This window comes from Anneissia japonica, unplaced genomic scaffold, assembly GCF_011630105.1.
Source record: "Anneissia japonica isolate Jap-2015-1 unplaced genomic scaffold, ASM1163010v1 scaffold2293_len299155_cov175, whole genome shotgun sequence".
In the NCBI taxonomy this organism is placed as follows: Eukaryota; Metazoa; Echinodermata; class Crinoidea; order Comatulida; family Comatulidae; genus Anneissia; species Anneissia japonica.
This window is the reverse complement of record NW_022694961.1, coordinates 162,906-182,548: the sequence shown is the minus strand read 5'-3', so window position 1 is coordinate 182,548 and position 19,643 is coordinate 162,906. Positions and strand designations below refer to the sequence as shown.

Sequence of the window (19,643 nt, the reverse complement as noted above, 5' to 3'; positions counted from 1 at the left end):
GTTTTCTTTCTTTATTAGTATTTTCCACATACAAAATAACAATCACATAATTCATATGGTTTTTTTTTTAAACAAACTTAGGAATAATTACTTTAACAAAGAAACGTTTATATTTAACATTTTAATATTACTTTTCACTGATGATCGGTGTGGGGCCGTAAACACAAATGCGGTTGCGTAGGTTTTTAATTAATTTTCGCGGACCACAAAATAGAAAATGACTGTCGTCGGGCTGCATGTAACCCGTGAACCGCACTTTTCCCACCTATGCTTTAGGCCTATAATGACCTATTATGTATTTAAAAAAAATAATTATATGTTGCTCATTTGTTGTTGTTTTTCCCATACTAGCTATTTTGATATTTACGAAGAGGTTGGGGTGGGGGAGTGGTTGGCGGCAGGCATTGTCTTCCCCTTAGCTCTATGGGGCTGATTTGTTCGCACACGCTACCATATTCTTGTACAATAGTACGCAATCAGGGGAAAGATGGCCCCGACGAGGGTAAAGTGGGTCGGATGTCAATATCTTTCAAAAGTGGTCCAGGGTTTGAAGCCCACAAACATTTACAACTAGGCCTTCAAAGGCTTATTTAATCGATTTTATAACTGGTGATATATTTTTGTCGTTGAACATAGCTGCCTGGAACCTACGCAGGCCTTACAGGAGTACTGTTTATCAGTTAGAACCCACACCATTCCGAAATTGCAACTTCACCATTAGGTGCAAGAAATCTGGGCCCACACCGGTTATCGTTTCGATAATTAACTTAAAGAATGAATACAATATGTTTATTTTACCTTTTATTGTACATGTTTCTGGACAATCGCACCCGCCTGGAGTCGGTGTACCATGTGGACATTGGTTGAGAGCATGGTCTTTTCCTTGGAATTTACATCCAGAACATGCCGAACCTCCGCAACTGGCTTCACGGCTTATTGAACGATTTCGTATCTGCAAACCGCCAGTGGCGGCTCTAGAATATAATTTATGGGTCGGCGGGGTCTATGATGGTCGACTGGGGGTGTTAAGTATTTATGGATGTAACTATAGCGCGCAGCGTTTTCTGAGGGCCGAAGGCACGAGGTGTCCCCTCTCCCAAAACGAGATTTTTTTAAAATTGGGACTTCTAGATGGGCGGATATGGCTGGGATGGGATAACTAGGCTTTTTTTTCTTTCTTTTTTTTTAGTCCGACTGCCTGACGAGCTTTGGCCGGCAGGGGGCATGACCACACAGATAGGGGGTTTAAGCCCCCCACACCGCATTTAATTGAACAAGAAGACCAACTTGGCCACGATGACCATCTACAGTCGACACGACTGCAACACTGCCGAGTATTCAAAACACCATTAACAACACTATCAAAAGTATTAAACCCAGGACAATATGTAGTAGTGAACCGGGGAGCCCAGGGGGAGATCCAGAGGGTTTTTTTGTTAGGAAACCTACCTACAATTTCAGATTGTTTGAATTTGGGCATTACTACTGTACAATGCAGTCATTATATACAGTAGCCAGATACTTATCAAATAACTAACAAAATTCAACAAGATTAACGGTAAGCTTAGACCGTTGGGCCCTCGGTGGTCCTCTACACCCTGATCGGAAGCCCCTTTTATACAACTTTACATTAGTTTGTATTACAGTAGTGTCTCAACCATTCAAACTAATATCATAATTATTGTCGTATTCGTACTCGTCATTATAGTCTTCATCAATCCTGTCATCACCTTCATCACTATAATTCCTGTAATCATCATTACCGTCATCGCCATCAACTTCCTCTCATATAGGAATCATCATCATCCTTTCCATTTCATTTTTTTTTATGCATCTAAGTAAACATGTTGCCGCGGAAGGTTTTCTGGACCCTCCCATGTATAAACAGTCTTATTCTAACATTGCGCAAGCACCCCATTTCCAAACCACCCATTCACAAAAAGCTGGATCGTCCCCTGATTCTTTATCACCTAGTAGATCGTCAATGGGGATTGTACATGGTTTATCTGCCATAAATAAACTTAAGAATTGATTACATAATTAAACGACCTACCAGAAGCAAACATTGTGCCAATCAAGTGATAGTGCATCTCATGTGAGCGTGATAAACCGAATTATTTAGTGCAAGGTCTACCAGAAGACCAGAAGCAAACACACTTACATTAAAAACTTGATACAATTCAAATGATAGTAGGCCTACATCTCATCAGGGCGTGATCAAAAAGTAATTAATGTATTAGGCCGAATTATTTGATATAAGAACAATCAGAGGCTTACATGTTCACTTAATTTAAAAACTTGATACAATTCATAATATGACAGTAGGCTTAATATTATGCCGCCTTATGCCGAATTCGGAAATTAAGAATCGTACCAGAAGTCTGTTATTCAAAACCCTCCCGTATTCATTTTTAGGCTATTTCATTGGATAATGCGTAGCTAGCATATTGTACCCTGTGTATTCATAGCACGATTTTATTTAATTGCATCTTTGCTTTATATTTCACAATACTGTACCCGGCAACTCGTGTAAACAATATACAGTAAAGTCATTTTTATACATATTTATTATGTAGGCCCCTATTCGTGTCTCTTGCAGTTTATTCATGTAGGATACATCTCAATTCATTTATGTAATTATCCTACTTATGTAACTAAGTGCCTTAGTAAGGCAAAATTGAAAAATTTTGAACTACAGTATTTATTTTTCCTCTCATTCTTTGCAATACATAATTGTCTTAATTGTTCATGATTTGAAATTATGCTGGTAATTTCAGAGTCTTTAAGAGTCACACATCCAAACTATGATTTATTTTGTTCAGTGGTGGATAGTCTCGTGGATCGTCGGTCAGGCTTAGCTTTGTATATATTCTAACACAAACATAAAAAATGTAAGTATCACTTATAATTATGTATACTGTACTATATGAACCATGAAAAAAATATTGTGGAGTACCCCGTGTTCCATAATACCGTCACTTCGGTCGGTAAAACTTGACAATAACTGAAGAGACTAAATCCTACTTAAAAGATTAAGCAGAGCTACATGCATGAAACACAAGCAGGATTGAAGCACGTATGTATTTAAACGTAAATGACATAACAATAGGCCTATGTATATCATACTAAATTAAAGTTGAAAAATATAGTTTTTAATGTATGTTGTACGTAAAGACCCTTGAGGTCTTCGATAACGAGTCATCTAGGTAACCACGAAGTCAAGAGCATTGCTTTCTTTTGGTGACGTAGCTTCACTTATTGGAGTACCATCAACGTGAATATACCGTGCTGATAGAGAACAGGTTATCTGGAATTCAATAAAATGATTAAGCACAATTTCTTTCTAAAGCAAAACTTTCTCTGATCTAGTAGGAATATGTTGTTGTATCAGGAGTCTTTGGGGGTGTGGGGAGAAAGATATAGACTGATTAGAACGCAAAGGTCAAGTGGGGGACTTGGTGATCAAATGAGTGGGCGCTAGCTAGAACAAAAAGATGATAGGGGATTTTTAATTTACTTAAGTTTTTTATTTATTTTTTTTTGCTTCTAACATTTTATAGGGGACGACTGGGGGAGGCGTGCTCCCTGCGCACTACTGGGCTCAGTGTCATCACACATCTCTGATTCTTTATCACCTAGTAGATCGTCAATGGGGATTGTACATGGTTTATCTGCCATAAATAAACTTAAGAATTGATTACATAATTAAACGACCTACCAGAAGCAAACATTGTGCCAATCAAGTGATAGTGCATCTCATGTGAGCGTGATAAACCGAATTATTTAGTGCAAGATGAAGCTGCTGTTAAGTTGTTATTTAATTTTGGCGGCCATTTTAAAAAGCGCCCTCAATTGCCTCCGGGAATCTTCACATTAATAACTTTAGCTAGTTATACTTTATTCCTATTATTACATATTCAAAAGTTGGTCAAACCACCCTCTTCTGTGCTTATTTTACCCATATATATGTTGTTTATTTTATTTTGGCGGCCATTTTGAAAAAGTGCCCTCATGCGAAAGTTCTCAGGTTACACCCCTTTTACCTCACATATTCTGATTCCCCGTAAAAAACTGGTTTAGAAAAACCATATGAGAATTTCTACCTCTCCAAGTGGCACCTATCTCAGTTATAGCCTGGTCTAAACGTGGATTTTAAAAAAACAAATAAAATCAACTTGTTTGTGGCACACAAATATTTTGTTGTAAATCAAATTGGGATTATAATAAAACAAATAATATTAACTTGTTTGTGGAACAAAACTTCGTTGTATAAACATAATTAATTCTGGTCTATTTTGTCTGTGGTACTATCCTAATTAATCCGTGTGTAAATTGCCTGGTCAACTCCATCTCACAGGCCCTATATTTGTTTTTAATTTAACTGTGTCGACAGTTGTTGGCTTCCGCGATTCCACGGAACGCAACGTGACGAGGAGGTGTCGTTTTTAAATGAAAATATTCAGCAGCTCATGAGAGAGTGCAATTCATCGGCCGACGGTGCTATGACGAATAATGTACCTTTTCCTTGTCATTATAATATGTTAATTTATGAACTATGTATTTGTATGTTAAATCTATAATTCATTAATCGTAAAATTGATATTTATTTTTACCTGCGCAGAAGCCTTCGTCGCAATCCTGTGGCTGAAACAGTTTGTAGACATAAAACCTGGTACAGTTCTTTACCTCAATTGTGTTCATGCGGATGCAACAGTTGTTTTCTCCGTTGTCAGTTACACTAGTACATACGGTCCTGCTCACAGCGCCCTCGTCAGAAGTTGGATGATCACCTGTTTATACGATTATGCAAATTTGTATTAAAATGACTATCATTATCATCCTCATCGTCGTCGATAACTATCATCCTCATCAAATTATCGTTATCACCATGGTCATCATCATTATCATTACATGTTAAATAGTACAAAAAAATTCTTTCAAATTCAAAAAATATTTCTGTCATATTGATGTAAGGTAAACAATGGATTTCACCCTCTTGCTCTAACAACATATGAATAAGCACAATAATAATAATAATAATAATAATAATAATAATAATAATAATAATAATAATAATAATAATAATAATAAAATATTAAACAAGTTTATAGGCCTATTCTAGTTTAGTAAAAAATATCATATCAAGCTACTGTAATAAATATGCTGGTACTCACCAGACATCCAAATGGGTTTCAAAACGCCACAACTTTTGGCCTTTATGCACATAGTCGGCATGTCTCCACCGCCCCCACCGACGAAACGGTACCAATAGTTGAGCAGGTTGGTATAGTGATAAGAATTGTCTTGCTCTGGGGGATAACTGATACTTCGCCAGGGTTGACTCAGCTCTATATGTGTCGTGCAAGGGTCACCTGAACAGCAAATATTTTACAATTAATTAGGTCATAAACCCGGAAACTGTAAAGGTTTTTGTTTAAGGAATGACGTCTTACTAATCCATTAAGACCGATATTTCATCTATCAAGAAACTCAAATAAAAAAACTAAAATAAACTGTACAGTGAACCTATGTACTTTGAATTGAGAAAGAAGCTATAGAACATGGAAAACAAATCTAACTTTTGAATTGCTTCTGTTGTAGCTGTACTTTTGTGGAAGTTTAATCACCTTTACCTCATTTAAGAAATCAACTGAATGAAAGCTGACCGTTGTGTAATCCTAAAATGTTCAGTGTAGTAGGCAAGTGTATACCATAGCATTTCTCCTACTACTGTATATACTGCTTAGTAGAGTTATTTTTATGATGTACGTTACCGAACGCTATATCGGTATTATGATAAAGATGATTATAGTGTTGGCAACAGCTGAGAAATTCACCATTACCGAGATAGTGTAGGCCCCTACCGTATTCCAACCACTGCCTATTTTGTTTAAAACTCTACAATGATTGAAAACTAAAAGAAATGTTTTGTTTAAAACATTTTTGGTATGTTGTATAACTGATTTTTCTAAGACACAAAAATGGTGTTTGACGAAAAACTTAGGGCAAAAAAATCCTATCTAATTAACCGTCTCTGAGTTAGAAAAATCAGTTGTACAACGTATCAAAAATGTTCTAGTATTCTGCAGTAAAATATGCCTGTTAATAGCTATGGGCTCTGCATTTTCCCTTGATGTAACCAACTTTACTATTATTAAGCAGTGACGTTTTATTTTATTTTTATTGTTTTCAATATAAATGAATTTCGCATCTATGCCTTTTAAAACTCTTCGTCCTACAACTGGCGTATTTTAGTGATTAGCCATGGAGATTTAGCTTCAATGGAGAGATAAAAATGCTCTTTATGGTTTTGTTTTTGTTTTTGTTTTTGTTTTTGTTTTTTGCCGCCAATGCTATCACTTGCATTGTATGATATTCAGCGTCCTGTAGGAAGGAAGAGCAACATTTACATTAACAATTTTAACTTTATTAACACTGTTAATATTACATAAGGTAATGATGCTCATCAGCAGAGTAAATTGACTAAATTAACCTTACGTTAATATATGTTAAAATATAGTAAATTACCTTCAATGAACTGTTCGCAGCAGTTACCGGTGTATGGGAAAGGGCAATTTGCGCAATATCCTGCCATCGCAGTTCCACGAATACATCCAGGCGAACAGACTCTCTGTTCCTGCGACGGACCAGTACACGCTGCACCTCCACAAGACGCAGATCTAACCACGGTTCGAATCCTTGTTTCTGTCCCATTACTTCCACAGGATATAGAGCAGGCACCCCATCCTTGCCAGTTACCCCACGCACAATTCACAGGATAGCAAGATCTGCGACGTCGTCGACGACGCCTCCAAGCGTCTACATGTGCCATCTCCAGGATACATACTATGCATATGACTGTAGCAAGTATGATTTTCATTGCAGTGCAGTGGTGCTCTAAGAACAATAGCTAAAATATCAATAATACTATAATGCCTATGTTCATTGATTTCATGCTATGGTAGAGAAGGAGGGGTGTGTTGGCCATTCAGTAACCTGGAATGTACTTTTCGTAACGATGTATTTTTAGTTGTCTATCACTATTTTGCAATGTGTCAGAATGTAGAAATCAAAGCAAGTGAATAAAAGTTCCTAACAGTAAAATCCTAATTTAATACCTTTCGCACCTCACCCCGCTACCCCCCCCCCCAACGTCAAATGTGCAACAACTTTTTTGTCTAAAATATAAATCTCCTAAGTATAATATATTTTAGGCACATACTCTAATCAATGGCCTAAGTTGAATAAATATATTCTTATAACAAGGCTCTAATTATACTAAATTTTGTCCCAAATGTGTTATAAAACAGTACAATAGATAGAGGCATGAGGAGCACTTACCAATAAAATATTTACACCCTCTATTCTCGAAGTAGTTAAAAGTCACTTTAGCACTTAGCCCCCTCTCACCTTTTCAACTTTACATTGGATTTTCTTTTAACTTTTTTGTCATTATTTGGGACATGCTCGGATGATAATATCTAATAGGTTCCTGGCTACGAGTTACGAAATGCCTGCATAGGCATTATAAAAAGCTTGGCTAAATGTTAAGGTTACAAAAGATATAAATCCCACAGGAGGATTCGCCATCGGAATCTCATTTACAAACTTCCAATGTTGCATGCGTCGGTGTCAAATGTATTTCGATCTCAGTGAACTCAATTTGGAGTTCAGCTGTTTTCATCATGGGACAATAATTTTGAAATGAGCATTTTATACTATATTATAGTGCTGAAGTAATGACCTTAAACTAAAAAAATGTCAACAAAAAAGTATACAACCATCAATCTATACTGAAATGTGCTCTTATAAGCTGTTACTATTAACTATAAATACATGTCTGCCTATAGTTGAAAACCCTCCATTTAAAGACAATCTCTAATTAAAGACAACCTTATTGCGGTACCTTTTATTTTTGTATTTTGTTTCAATTAGTTTAAAGACCGAAGATGTTAAGACCATGGAAATTATGGTTACAAAAGTAGTATTTAGTTAGAGACCTATATCGCATTAACAAAATGTTCAGATAATAGAAGTAAATTCTTGTAAATGTAAAATATAACCACACTGCTGAAGAAATGGAAACGATTTCGACAGATGTACGGAGAATATAATTATTTTCCTGGTTAAAAACACACATATTTTCAACGTTACACTTCAACTGCAATTTGGCATTAGCTATCAATTATATCACTAACCAACTTTTATATGATAGACTAATATACCTACGAAAAATATGCTCGAAGAAAGTCTTGTAATAATACCGCACTGCTAAAGAAAGAAAAATGACGACGATGTCGACGGATGTACGGAAGATAGTAAAGTGACATTTCGTTTCCTGGTTAAAAGTGGCGTAAAACCAAATGCCTGGACAAACCATTCGATTTCTGGTTATAATCAACGTTTATGTACAAGGCGTTCTCATGAGATTCGCTTTTTAAGAACATGGAAGTTAAGAATGTAAATAATTTTGAAATGAGCATTTATACTATATTATAGTGCTGAAGTAATGACCTTAAACTTTAAAAAAATGTCAACAAAAATATACAACCATCAATCTATCCTGAAATGTGCTCTTATAAGCTGTTACTATTAACTATAAATACATGTCTGCCTAAAGTTAAAAACCCTCCATTTAAAGACAATCTCTAATTAAAGACAACCTTATTGCGGTACCCAATAAATTTCGGTCTTTTATTTTTGTATTTTGTTTCAATTAGTTTAAAGACCGAAGATGTTAAGACCATGGAAATTATGGTTACAAAAGTAGTATTTAGTTAGAGACCTATATCGCATTAACAAAATGTTCAGATAATAGAAGTTAATTCTTTTTAAATGTAAAATATAACCACACTGCTGAAGAAATGGAAACGATTTCGACATATGTACGGAGAATATAAACAATTATTTTCCTGGTTAAAAACACACCTATTTTCAACGTTACATTTCAATTGCCATTTGGCATTAGCTATCAATTATATCACTAACCAACTTTCATATGATATACTAATATACCTACGTAAAATATGCTCGAAGAAAGTCTTGTAATAATACCGCACTGCTAAAGAAAGAAAAATGACGACGATGTCGACGGATGTACGGAAGATAGTAAAGTGACATTTCGTTTCCTGGTTAAAAGTGGCGTAAAAACAAAATGCCTGGACAAACCATTCAATTTCTGGTTATAATTAACGTTTATATACAAGGCGTTCTCATGAGTTTCGCTTTTTAAGAACATGATGTAAAATCTAATTGCTGGACTTTACAGTCATCGAAATTATTGTATTTTATAAAAAGGTGTACCACAATTTTACTTTGATTTTAGTAATTTATGTAACAATGAGATGAACAATTAACATAGATTAATAATGGATGATGCCAAAAACTTCTTCAGGTCATTTTCTTTAAGGAACGCGGAAACAATTTTTTATATCGTTTTCCCATAGGATTCCCATGTCATCACCTTACAATCGAAAAGTGTACATTTTACCAAGGTGTAATATAGTCTGTTATTACTGTTTGCTGTATGATTTGTTTGTATTTCCTTCCAAAGGAAAACTAACAAGAACCACCATACTGCAAGCAAATTAATAGGGAAAACCTGTATATTCCTGAGTATGAAGTAAATGATATCTATGATATATGCGAAAAGGCCATGTTCACTAAACTTGATATAATAATTAATGACAATAATCACCAACTCAACAACAGCAATATATAGCTTTAGCCGATCTGGAAGAATGACCACACCAAATAACAAAACAAATGCACACAAACCTTTTTTTTTTCTAAGTGCTATCCCTTTGGCAACTGTTAAACTAAGGTTTCTTTTTTGTTCTTTTAAATCAATTCATTCATTGTTTATAATATCGTATTAAAGTGTAAATTTATATTGTGGTTTGTGATTGTTGCAATAACCCAGGTAGAAAAATATCATGTTGTATGTATATGACAAATAAATGTATCTGAATCTGAATCTAAAGCCTCATTGTTTTTTTTTAATTTATTTAAAATTATGAATGTTTACTCTATAACATGCTTATACCAAGGTGGCTAGGTCCAATCATGAAATAAGCAGTTAAGCTATAGTAATGTATAAACAGTAAGCAATACCGTTTCTTGTTTGGTTATTCTGAACTTGTATTCGTCTCTAAATACAACATGTAATATTTTAGGATCTTTTTTTATGGTGAATATACAGGTTTTCCACACTACATTCCTAATACAATTTCTTCATCATCATCACCACCATCAACATCATTACCATAACCATCACCATTACAACATCATCATCATCCTCATCATCCCTCATTTCATCAACATCATCCAACCATCTTCATCATCATCACCACCCTACTCATATTATCATTATATTGATCAACAACCTTTAGCCACAGAAAACCAATTAGTCTGATGATATATTATCATATATTGTCACAACAAATAATAGGTCCAGTTGAAAAGAATAACTTATGTTAAAATATAACCAACCTAATTAATGAATAATAATAATAATAATAATAATAATAATAATAATAATAATAATAATATTAATTCGATGTATTAAAGCCGGTTACTCAGTGCGTGCGACGGCGATGCGACGGCAACGCGACGAAGAACGCACGCGAAGAAGCGGACCCAACGGATAGTCTTTTTAATGAGGATCCGTTCAGATTGCCAATGACAATAAGCAGACGGCGTTGCGTCGTCTATCGCTCGACGGAAGCAAATGTGGATTCGTCGTGCGACGGTCGTACGAGTGAGTGAGTGTGAGTGTCAGGCTTTAGTGTACAATACAATGCATACAATATAACGTACGTTTGAATTATTCCAAAACAAATAAAATATCTGTGGGCCTCCGCATATTTTGTCCCCTATGTTCTACAGTTTGTACATTTTAGATCTGCTTTACTGTTCTGTATTAGCGGTAAATTGTCATGTTTATATCATTCCTCATAACAAACCATGTATAAACAGTATACGGTACTTTGAATTCATTCAAGTTAAAATTGATTTTGAAGTACCCTGTGTTCATAATGCCGTGACTTCACTGTAGATAAAACTTGAAGAATAATAGCTAAGTAGCCTAAATCGTACTTAAAAGACTAAGCAGTGGGCTGTTGCGTAAACACAAGCAGGGCTTAAACGTAAATTATATAATATCTATACAAAATCAAAATTGAAAAATAAAATTTCAATGTATGATGTACGTGGATACTTTCGAGATCTTCGATAACTAAGATATGATCACGAGGTTTCTAGGCAACTACGAAGTCAAGAGCATTGCTTTCTTTTGGTAACGTAGCTCCACTTAATGGAGTACCATCAACATGAATATACCGTGCTGACAGAGAACAGGTTATCTGGAAATCAATAAAATGATTGAGCATAATTTCTTACTAAGCAAAACTTTCACGGGTCTGGTGGGAACAGTATTAGTTCTGCTCAGTGCCATCTGGTAAATGCCGGAATTGTTATGTATTGTGATTGTAAAAGGGCCGAATAAGGTAGTTCTTAGCCAAAACACAACGACTCCCCCCACCCCCTTCACCATCTTAATCTGCTCCAAATTTGACTTCCCATTCAAAGGTGTTGAATGACGTTGTATTGTTTTCTATAGCATGTAAAAATGTAGAATTTAGTGCATTCTTTGTGGCGCTTTACAAGATAAGTGGTTTAGCGAATGGACTTTTAGTCTGGAATTAACAAATACACTTGGTATGTGCAAGTGAGTTTAATGTCAGGGACGCCCGGCCACCAGGTTAGACATTAACAGCAAGGTACCGTAAATGAGAAAAAAAATTGGTTTTTGTATAATTGAAAGACACTTCCAAAATTGAAATACATAACAACAAAGAAATATATATTGTAGGTGTATACAATTTAATTTTATACAGTATTACGAATTACAGAATAAGAAAGAAAATAGATACATTAAAATAACAATAACGAATTACAAAAAAAAAATAGTAAACAGATAAAAGATAACAAATAACGGAACACGAAAGAAAATGATAATAAAGTAAGAATACGGTTTTAGTGCATCCAATAAATGTTCATTTAAATAAATTATAAATTAACATTGAATGTTGTGGAAGTCTTACCTTTGTAATAGTTGTTGTCATGACACTCGTCAGTTGCTTTACACGCAGTGTAGCCGTACCGGTACTCCCAAAGAGTACGGATGTCGCAAAGTCATCAAGAACCACTCCTCCAGCATACCAATTGACGTCGTATGTTATGTTGCTCTGGTATTGAACATCGAAGCTACAAACAAACTGGAATCCGTCTGTTTGCTCAATATATTCCAAAATCGGTGAGCATGTTTCAGGTGGTGGATCGGCTGAAACATGAATTATTCAAGGATAATACATTATAATTATTTAAATAATCAATTTTATATAATCTAAATATCTCCTTCGCTGAAAATTCCAAGCTGTAACAATCAGTGGCGGATTCAGGGAGAGGGTGGTAAGAAAGATGCACTCGCATTTTTCACCTCTCTCCGGCAACAGCCATGTGTACAATAATTTAGATAGGGAGATTAATAAAATTATTAAAATCCCGAAACTTCCGCTTCCGCTCCCAACCATAGGTTGCGCCCTCTTCGGACATTAGGACCTCGATTGCTACCTACAAAAAATGTCTGGATCATGTCAGCCACTGGTTTAACAATAATAATATCTATAAAGCCTACTAATTATCATCACCAACAAACTTCAATATCAATGTCACCACCACCACACCACCGCCACAACCACCAACAATACCATCATTATCACTATATACTGTACTATCAAAATTACATTTGTCGTCAATTTTATAATCATCACCATAAATTATATCATCGTTGATATCACCGTCGTCGCCATCATCATCATCTAAATCATCCTCGCCATCATCATTATCATTATAATTGCAACTATTATTGTATTATTATATCCTCAATTAAAAGGATATTGTTAACATAAAAATTATTTCTCACTCTTTAAAAGAATTGAAGCTCCAAAAACTTACCCATACAACTAGGCGTGTAACCATTCGCTGACTTCGTTCCCGGTGGACAGGGTTCTTCTTTACCTGTGAACCAATTTATTTATTCAATTACCAATGAGCGTTGGCTCTCGAATCACAATATTTTGCCTAAGCGGCCCAGCACTAATAAAGAAATACCCGAAGGTGTCACAAAAAGAGGGCAATTAAACGTGGATTATATTAAAACAAATGAAATAAACTTGTTTATGGAACAAAACCATTTAGTTATAAAAGTAGGGCATATAATTAATTCTGGTCTAGTTCGTCTGTTGTACTATTCTAAGTATTCCGTGTGTAAATCATCTGACCAACTCCATCCTATTTAATTCTTTTGATTCATTTAAAGCCGGGCACACCCTGTGTCGCCGGTCGTTGGCTGACGAGATCAAACGAAGACTGCAACGCGACGAGGAGGAGCGTGTAACGGATCGATTTTAATGAAAATGCTCATTCATTATATGACGTCTCGTCAAAAGATCAAAAGAGAATGGAATTCATCAACCGACAGTGTTATGGTAGTCGTACTTTTTCTTTGTTATTATTTGTTAACTTGTTTAATATTAACTTGCATGTTAACTCTATAATTCTAATTTAACTGTTCTTAAACTGATCACTAAATTGATATTAAATTTTACCTGCGCAGAAGCTTTCGTCAGAATCCTGAGGCTGGAACAGTTTGTAGACATAAAACTTGTCGGCACAGTTCTTTACCTCAATTGTGTTCGAACGGATGCAACAGTTGTCTTTTCCGTTGTCGGTTACACTGGTACATACGGTCCTGTTTATAACGCCCTCGTCCGAAGTCGGATGATGACCTGTTTATAAAAATGCAAATTTGTATTAAAATCAGTATCATTATCATCATCTTTACCATCATCATCATCATCATCATCATCCTCATCATCATCATAATCATCATCATCATCATCATCATCATCATCATCATCATCATCATCATCATCATCATCATCATCATCATCATCATCATCATCATCATCATCATCATCATCATCATCATCATCATCATCATCATCATCATCATCATCATCATCATCATCATCATCATCATCATCATCATCATCATCATCATCATCATCATCATCATCATCATCATCATCATCATCATCATCATCATCATCATCATCATCATCATCATCATCATCATCATCATCATCATCATCATCATCATCATCATCATCATCATCATCATCATCATCATCATCATCATCATCATCATCATCATCATCATCATCATCATCATCATCATCATCATCATCATCATCATCATCATCATCATCATCATCATCATCATCATCATCATCATCATCATCATCATCATCATCATCATCATCATCATCATCATCATCATCATCATCATCATCATCATCATCATCATCATCATCATCATCATCATCATCATCATCATCATCATCATCATCATCATCATCATCATCATCATCATCATCATCATCATCATCATCATCATCATCATCATCATCATCATCATCATCATCATCATCATCATCATCATCATCATCATCATCATCATCATCATCATCATCATCATCATCATCATCATCATCATCATCATCATCATCATCATCATCATCATCATCATCATCATCATCATCATCATCATCATCATCATCATCATCATCATCATCATCATCATCATCATCATCATCATCATCATCATCATCATCATCATCATCATCATCATCATCATCATCATATAATTCTAATTTAACTGTTCTTAAACTGATCACTAAATTGATATTAAATTTTACCTGCGCAGAAGCTTTCGTCAGAATCCTGAGGCTGGAACAGTTTGTAGACATAAAACTTGTCGGCACAGTTCTTTACCTCAATTGTGTGCGAACGGATGCAACAGTTGTCTTTTCCGTTGTCGGTTACACTGGTACATACGGTCCTGTTTATAACGCCCTCGTCCGAAGTCGGATGATGACCTGTTTATAAAAATGCAAATTTGTTTTAAAATCAGTATCATTATCATCATCTTTACCATCATCATCATCATCATCATCATCATCATCATCATAATCTTCATCATCGTCGATAATCCTCATCATTAACATCATCATCGTTATCGTCACCGTTGATAACCACCATCCTCATCAGCAATTAAGTATATAATACGGAAAGTATGACTTTGACTAGCTCTTCTGGAAAAGTATAGTGCTATACTAATTATTAGTGCATTTTTTTTACTTTTTTCGCTGTATTAAAGTATTACAAAAAAAGTCTAAAGGTTAACTTGTAATATTGTAAATGCCCCATTATATTTGGTTCCTTTATTGCACCGTCGGCAAATGGGTAATTTAAGGTAAATAATATTTGTCCCTTAAACACATACCGGTAAGTTATAAAGAAAACCGGAAACATAAACTTAATTATCTTTATGCGAATGTAGTATATATTACTAGCTGCGGACGTTCTTATTAGCAGGCCTAAGCGTGGAAACGTAAACAGTAGGCATATATATATATTATATATATATACATATATAATTTAAGATCCTGTCCGCCAACCACCTAATGGATTTTACCGCCTTGTTCTGACAACGAATGAATGAGCGCAATAGTAATAATAAAATAATAATATTAAACCAATTTATGTCCTAGTTTTGTAAAAATGATGGTCTCGAAGCTACTGTAATAAATGTGCTGGCAGGACTACTCACCAGACATCCAAATGGGTTTCAAAACCCCACAACTTTTGGCCTTTACGCACTTGGTCGGCATGTCTCCACCGCCCCCACCGACGAAACGGTACCAATAGTTGAGCAGGTTGGTATAGTGATAAGAATTGTCTTGCTCTGGGGAATAACTGATACTTCGCCAGGGTTGACTCAGCTCAATATGTGTCGTGCAAGGGTCACCTGAAAGGAAATATTTTACAATTTAATTAGGGTCATAAACCCGGAAACTCTAAATGTTTTATTGAAGGAATTACACTACTACCGTAAATCGAATAAGCGCCGCTCTCGAAATCACGCGGCGCTTAATAGAGAGTATTATTACCGTAAGATGGGGTAAATTAGGTCACTTTTTGTTAAATTTTCTTAAAATATTTTAGATGGCTTAACCTAACCTAACTATTAAACTTAAGACATTATATTATATTTAAATACTTCAACAGAGAAAAAATAAAAAAAAATATTTTATGAATACAACTCTGGGCTAACAAATGGGGATATATGGGTACGGTATTCATTATTCGAGGTACCGTTAACTTAAGTCAGTCTAAATAAAATTGATTGTAAACTGAAATAAAACAACAAACCATGACTTTTTGTAACTTTTACACATCAAAAGCATTTATTTATAAGTATTTACACACATATGGGCACACAAACCCAAGAACATCTTTATCTTTCTTAATGTAGTACCACAAACCCATATTTTACAATTTAGCTAGGATGTAGGCCTACACTGTAAGCAATCGGGGCCCATGTACGTATCCCAGTTGTATACACTGCATAGATTGTCACTAACTGTTAAATAAGAAAGTCCTGGATTCTCCCCAGTAGGACAGTCTTGACCCTCTAACCTGAGTTCCAGGTCTAATTTTTTTTTTTTAGGGCCTAAATGTTACATAAGGTATTGATGATCATTAGCAAAGTAAAGGCATAGTTAAACTGTACTGATGGAGTAAACCTTGCATTAATTTATGTTAAAATATATACATGGGAGTGGAGTTGAATAGCTCAGTGGTTAAGATGCTTGCCTTCTGATCCCAGGGTCCTGGGTTCAATTCCTGTCACAGCAGGACTTTTTCTCAACCAAAAACAACACCACTCCCTAAGCCTCATAAAGAGGCTTATTTTATAAAGCATCATTCTCATCCTGTATGAAGTGGCGAGTGTATTTGCTGTTGGGTGTGAAGGAAATAAAACAAAATAAAAAATATATTAAAGTACCTTCAATGAACTGTTCGCAGCAGTTGCCGGTATATGGAAAAGGGCAATTTGCGCAATATCCTGCCACCGCAGTTCCATGTATACATCCAGGCGAACAGACTTTCTGTTCTTGAGACGGACCAGTACACGCTGTGCCCTGGCAAGACGCAGATCTAATCACGGTTCGAATCCTTGTTTCTGTCCCACTATGTCCACAGGTTATAGAGCAGGCACCCCATTCTTGCCAGTTACCCCACGCACAATTCACAGGATAGCATGAGCGACGTTCGCAGCAGTTGCCGGTGTATGGAAAAGGACAATATGCGCAATGTCCTTGCACCGCAGTACCACGAGTACATCCAGGCGAACAGACTCTCTGGTCCTGAGACGAACCAGTACACGCTGCACCTCCACAAGACGCAGATCTAATCTTAGTTCGACTTCTCCTTTCTGTCCCACCATATCCACAGGTTATAGAACAGGCACCCCAACTTTGCCAGTTACCCCACGCACAATTCACAGGAGAGCATCCGCTATTTCGGCTGCAAGCGTCCACGTGTGCCATCTCCAGGATACATACTATGCATATGAATATAGCAATTACTATTTTCATCGCAGTGGTGCTCTAAGAACAATAACAAAAATATAAATAAATCCTATATATATTTTGTAACGGGCATTCTGTATCACTGTGGGCTACGGACTTTTTGTAACGAATCACGGTCATTTTGTAACATTATTTTTAGTTGTCTCAATATTTGCAATGCGTTGGTATGTAGACATCAAAGTACCTCAAGCTCCTAAATGTAAAGTCTAAGTTTTATAACTTTCGCCCCCACTCTAATAAAGGTCCTATGTTGAATAACTTCTGGCGCTAGATTTAATAAGATTCTAATTATAATAATGTTTGCCCAAAAAGTTAATACAAGCAGTACAATAGACAGAGTCATCCTGGGAGAACTCCCCTAGAAAATGTTCACACCCTCTCCTCGAAGTAGCTAAAAATCACTTCAGCACACCTCATTCTTTTACTTAGCGCCCCCTAACCTTTCCAAATTTACATATTATTCTGAATTTCTTTTTACGGTATTGAGTAATTATTTAAAACATACTTGGATAATATACAGCTATGTTCCCTGCTAAGAGTTACGAAATGTCCCCCCTACAGTACGTCTGTAGCCATTGTTACGACAATGTATACATCCAGAAGTATTCAGCATCGGAATCTGATTTGGAAACTTACACTGTTGCATGCGTCGGTGTCAAATGTATTTCAATTTCAGTGAAATCAATTTGGAGTTCAGCTGTTTTCATCATGAAACTAAAATCTAAAATGAGTATTTGTACCTAGTGCTATGGAAAAGGCTGACGAATATATTATAGTGCTGAAGTACCGTAATGAATTAAAACAAAAACATGATGCCAAAAAAAAAGCTATACAACTACACGTACAATAAAATATACTTTTATAAGCTGTTTAACTATAAATACAGGTCTGCCTAAGACTCTATTTAAAGGCCATCTCTAATTAGAGACCACCTTTTTACAGCCCCTAATAAATGTCTATCTTTTACATTTATATGTTTTTCTAATAAGGCCAGGGACCAAAGCTCCTATAAAGATCATAAAACCCCTGGTAACAAAGTTGTCTTCATTTGGAATAAGAACTAGATCACACTATCAAACAAAAAGTTTAGATAATAGAAGAAATTCTGACGATTTTCGACGGATGTACGGGGGGAGAATAGTCAACCATTATTTCATAATTAAATACTAACAACATGTTCTACCCTTAACGTTACACTTAAACTGCAATTCGACATTAGCTTTTTAATTAATTATATCATTAACAAACTTTTATATAATAGACTAATATCATACCTGGTCAATGTGGTCGAAGAACGTCTTGTAATATTAATAATACCGCACTGTTAAAAAGTGAAGACGATTTCGATAATATACATTTCATTTCCTAGTTAAAAGTGGCGTCTTGAAATAACATACCATGGACGAACCATTAAATTTCGGGTTATAATCCACGTTTGTACAAGGCGTCCTCAAAGATTCGCTTTTAAAAATGTAAACGTTAAGAATGGAAAATATTGCTGGAATTTACAGTCGTCAAAATCAGTGAAATTTATTTTTAAAAATGTATACCACAATTTTACTTTGATTTCAGTAATCTATGTATCAATAAGATGAAATATCTAACACACATTATTAATGGATGATGCCAAACACCTCCTCCTGTGTATTTTCCAGGAACGCCGACAAGGAAATAATTTTCTATATTATATTCCCATAGGATTACTATGTTATCGCCTTAGAGTGAACGAATTTACGGTAGAGTTTAGTCTTATTTTACTACAGTCCGTTATTACTTATCTGTTATTACTTTGTGTTGTATAGTTTGTCTAATCTCACAAAGAACAACTTTAATGAACTAGGCCCTAACAGGATTCATGAAGCAGAGAATGAATTGAAGTACATGAAATTTATAATAATATGCGAAAAGGTCATGCTTACAAAATATAATATTAAAATTAATGACAATAATCACCCACTAAACACCAATAGGTATTAGTTTTAGCCAATCTGGAAGAATTAATCACACAAAAAAACAAAAGAAACAGGAATACGAAACATCACCATTATCATCATCATCTGTCATCGCGTTACCATTATCTCA

General features: G+C 35.4%; 2 protein-coding genes across 2 annotated transcripts in view; both read right to left on the bottom strand.

Moving 5' to 3' along the window:
* The window catches only part of LOC117101360, a 15,518-nt gene extending 7,140 nt beyond the window's left edge, over positions 1-8,378 (bottom strand). Inside the window, exons 1-6 of the mRNA XM_033241334.1 lie at positions 8,230-8,378; positions 6,529-6,897; positions 5,175-5,372; positions 4,614-4,790; positions 3,552-3,671; positions 1,901-2,006 (exon numbers count right to left, since the gene is read on the bottom strand). Coding sequence (XP_033097225.1) covers positions 1,901-2,006; positions 3,552-3,671; positions 4,614-4,790; positions 5,175-5,372; positions 6,529-6,880 — 953 coding nt within the window. The 5' untranslated portion in view covers positions 6,881-6,897; positions 8,230-8,378. The remainder of the gene's footprint in view (positions 1-1,900; positions 2,007-3,551; positions 3,672-4,613; positions 4,791-5,174; positions 5,373-6,528; positions 6,898-8,229) is intronic.
* A 1,110-nt stretch (positions 8,379-9,488) lies between these two features.
* LOC117101362 lies at positions 9,489-18,938 on the bottom strand. Its single transcript, XM_033241336.1, has 8 exons — positions 18,836-18,938; positions 16,976-17,579; positions 15,737-15,934; positions 14,823-15,002; positions 13,671-13,850; positions 13,018-13,080; positions 12,105-12,343; positions 9,489-11,363 (listed from the first exon to the last, which is right to left on the bottom strand). The coding sequence occupies exons 2-8, from the start codon at positions 17,565-17,567 to the stop codon at positions 11,259-11,261; spliced, it is 1,557 nt and encodes a 518-aa protein (XP_033097227.1). The 5' UTR covers positions 17,568-17,579; positions 18,836-18,938; the 3' UTR covers positions 9,489-11,258.
* Positions 18,939-19,643: the final 705 nt, after the last annotated feature.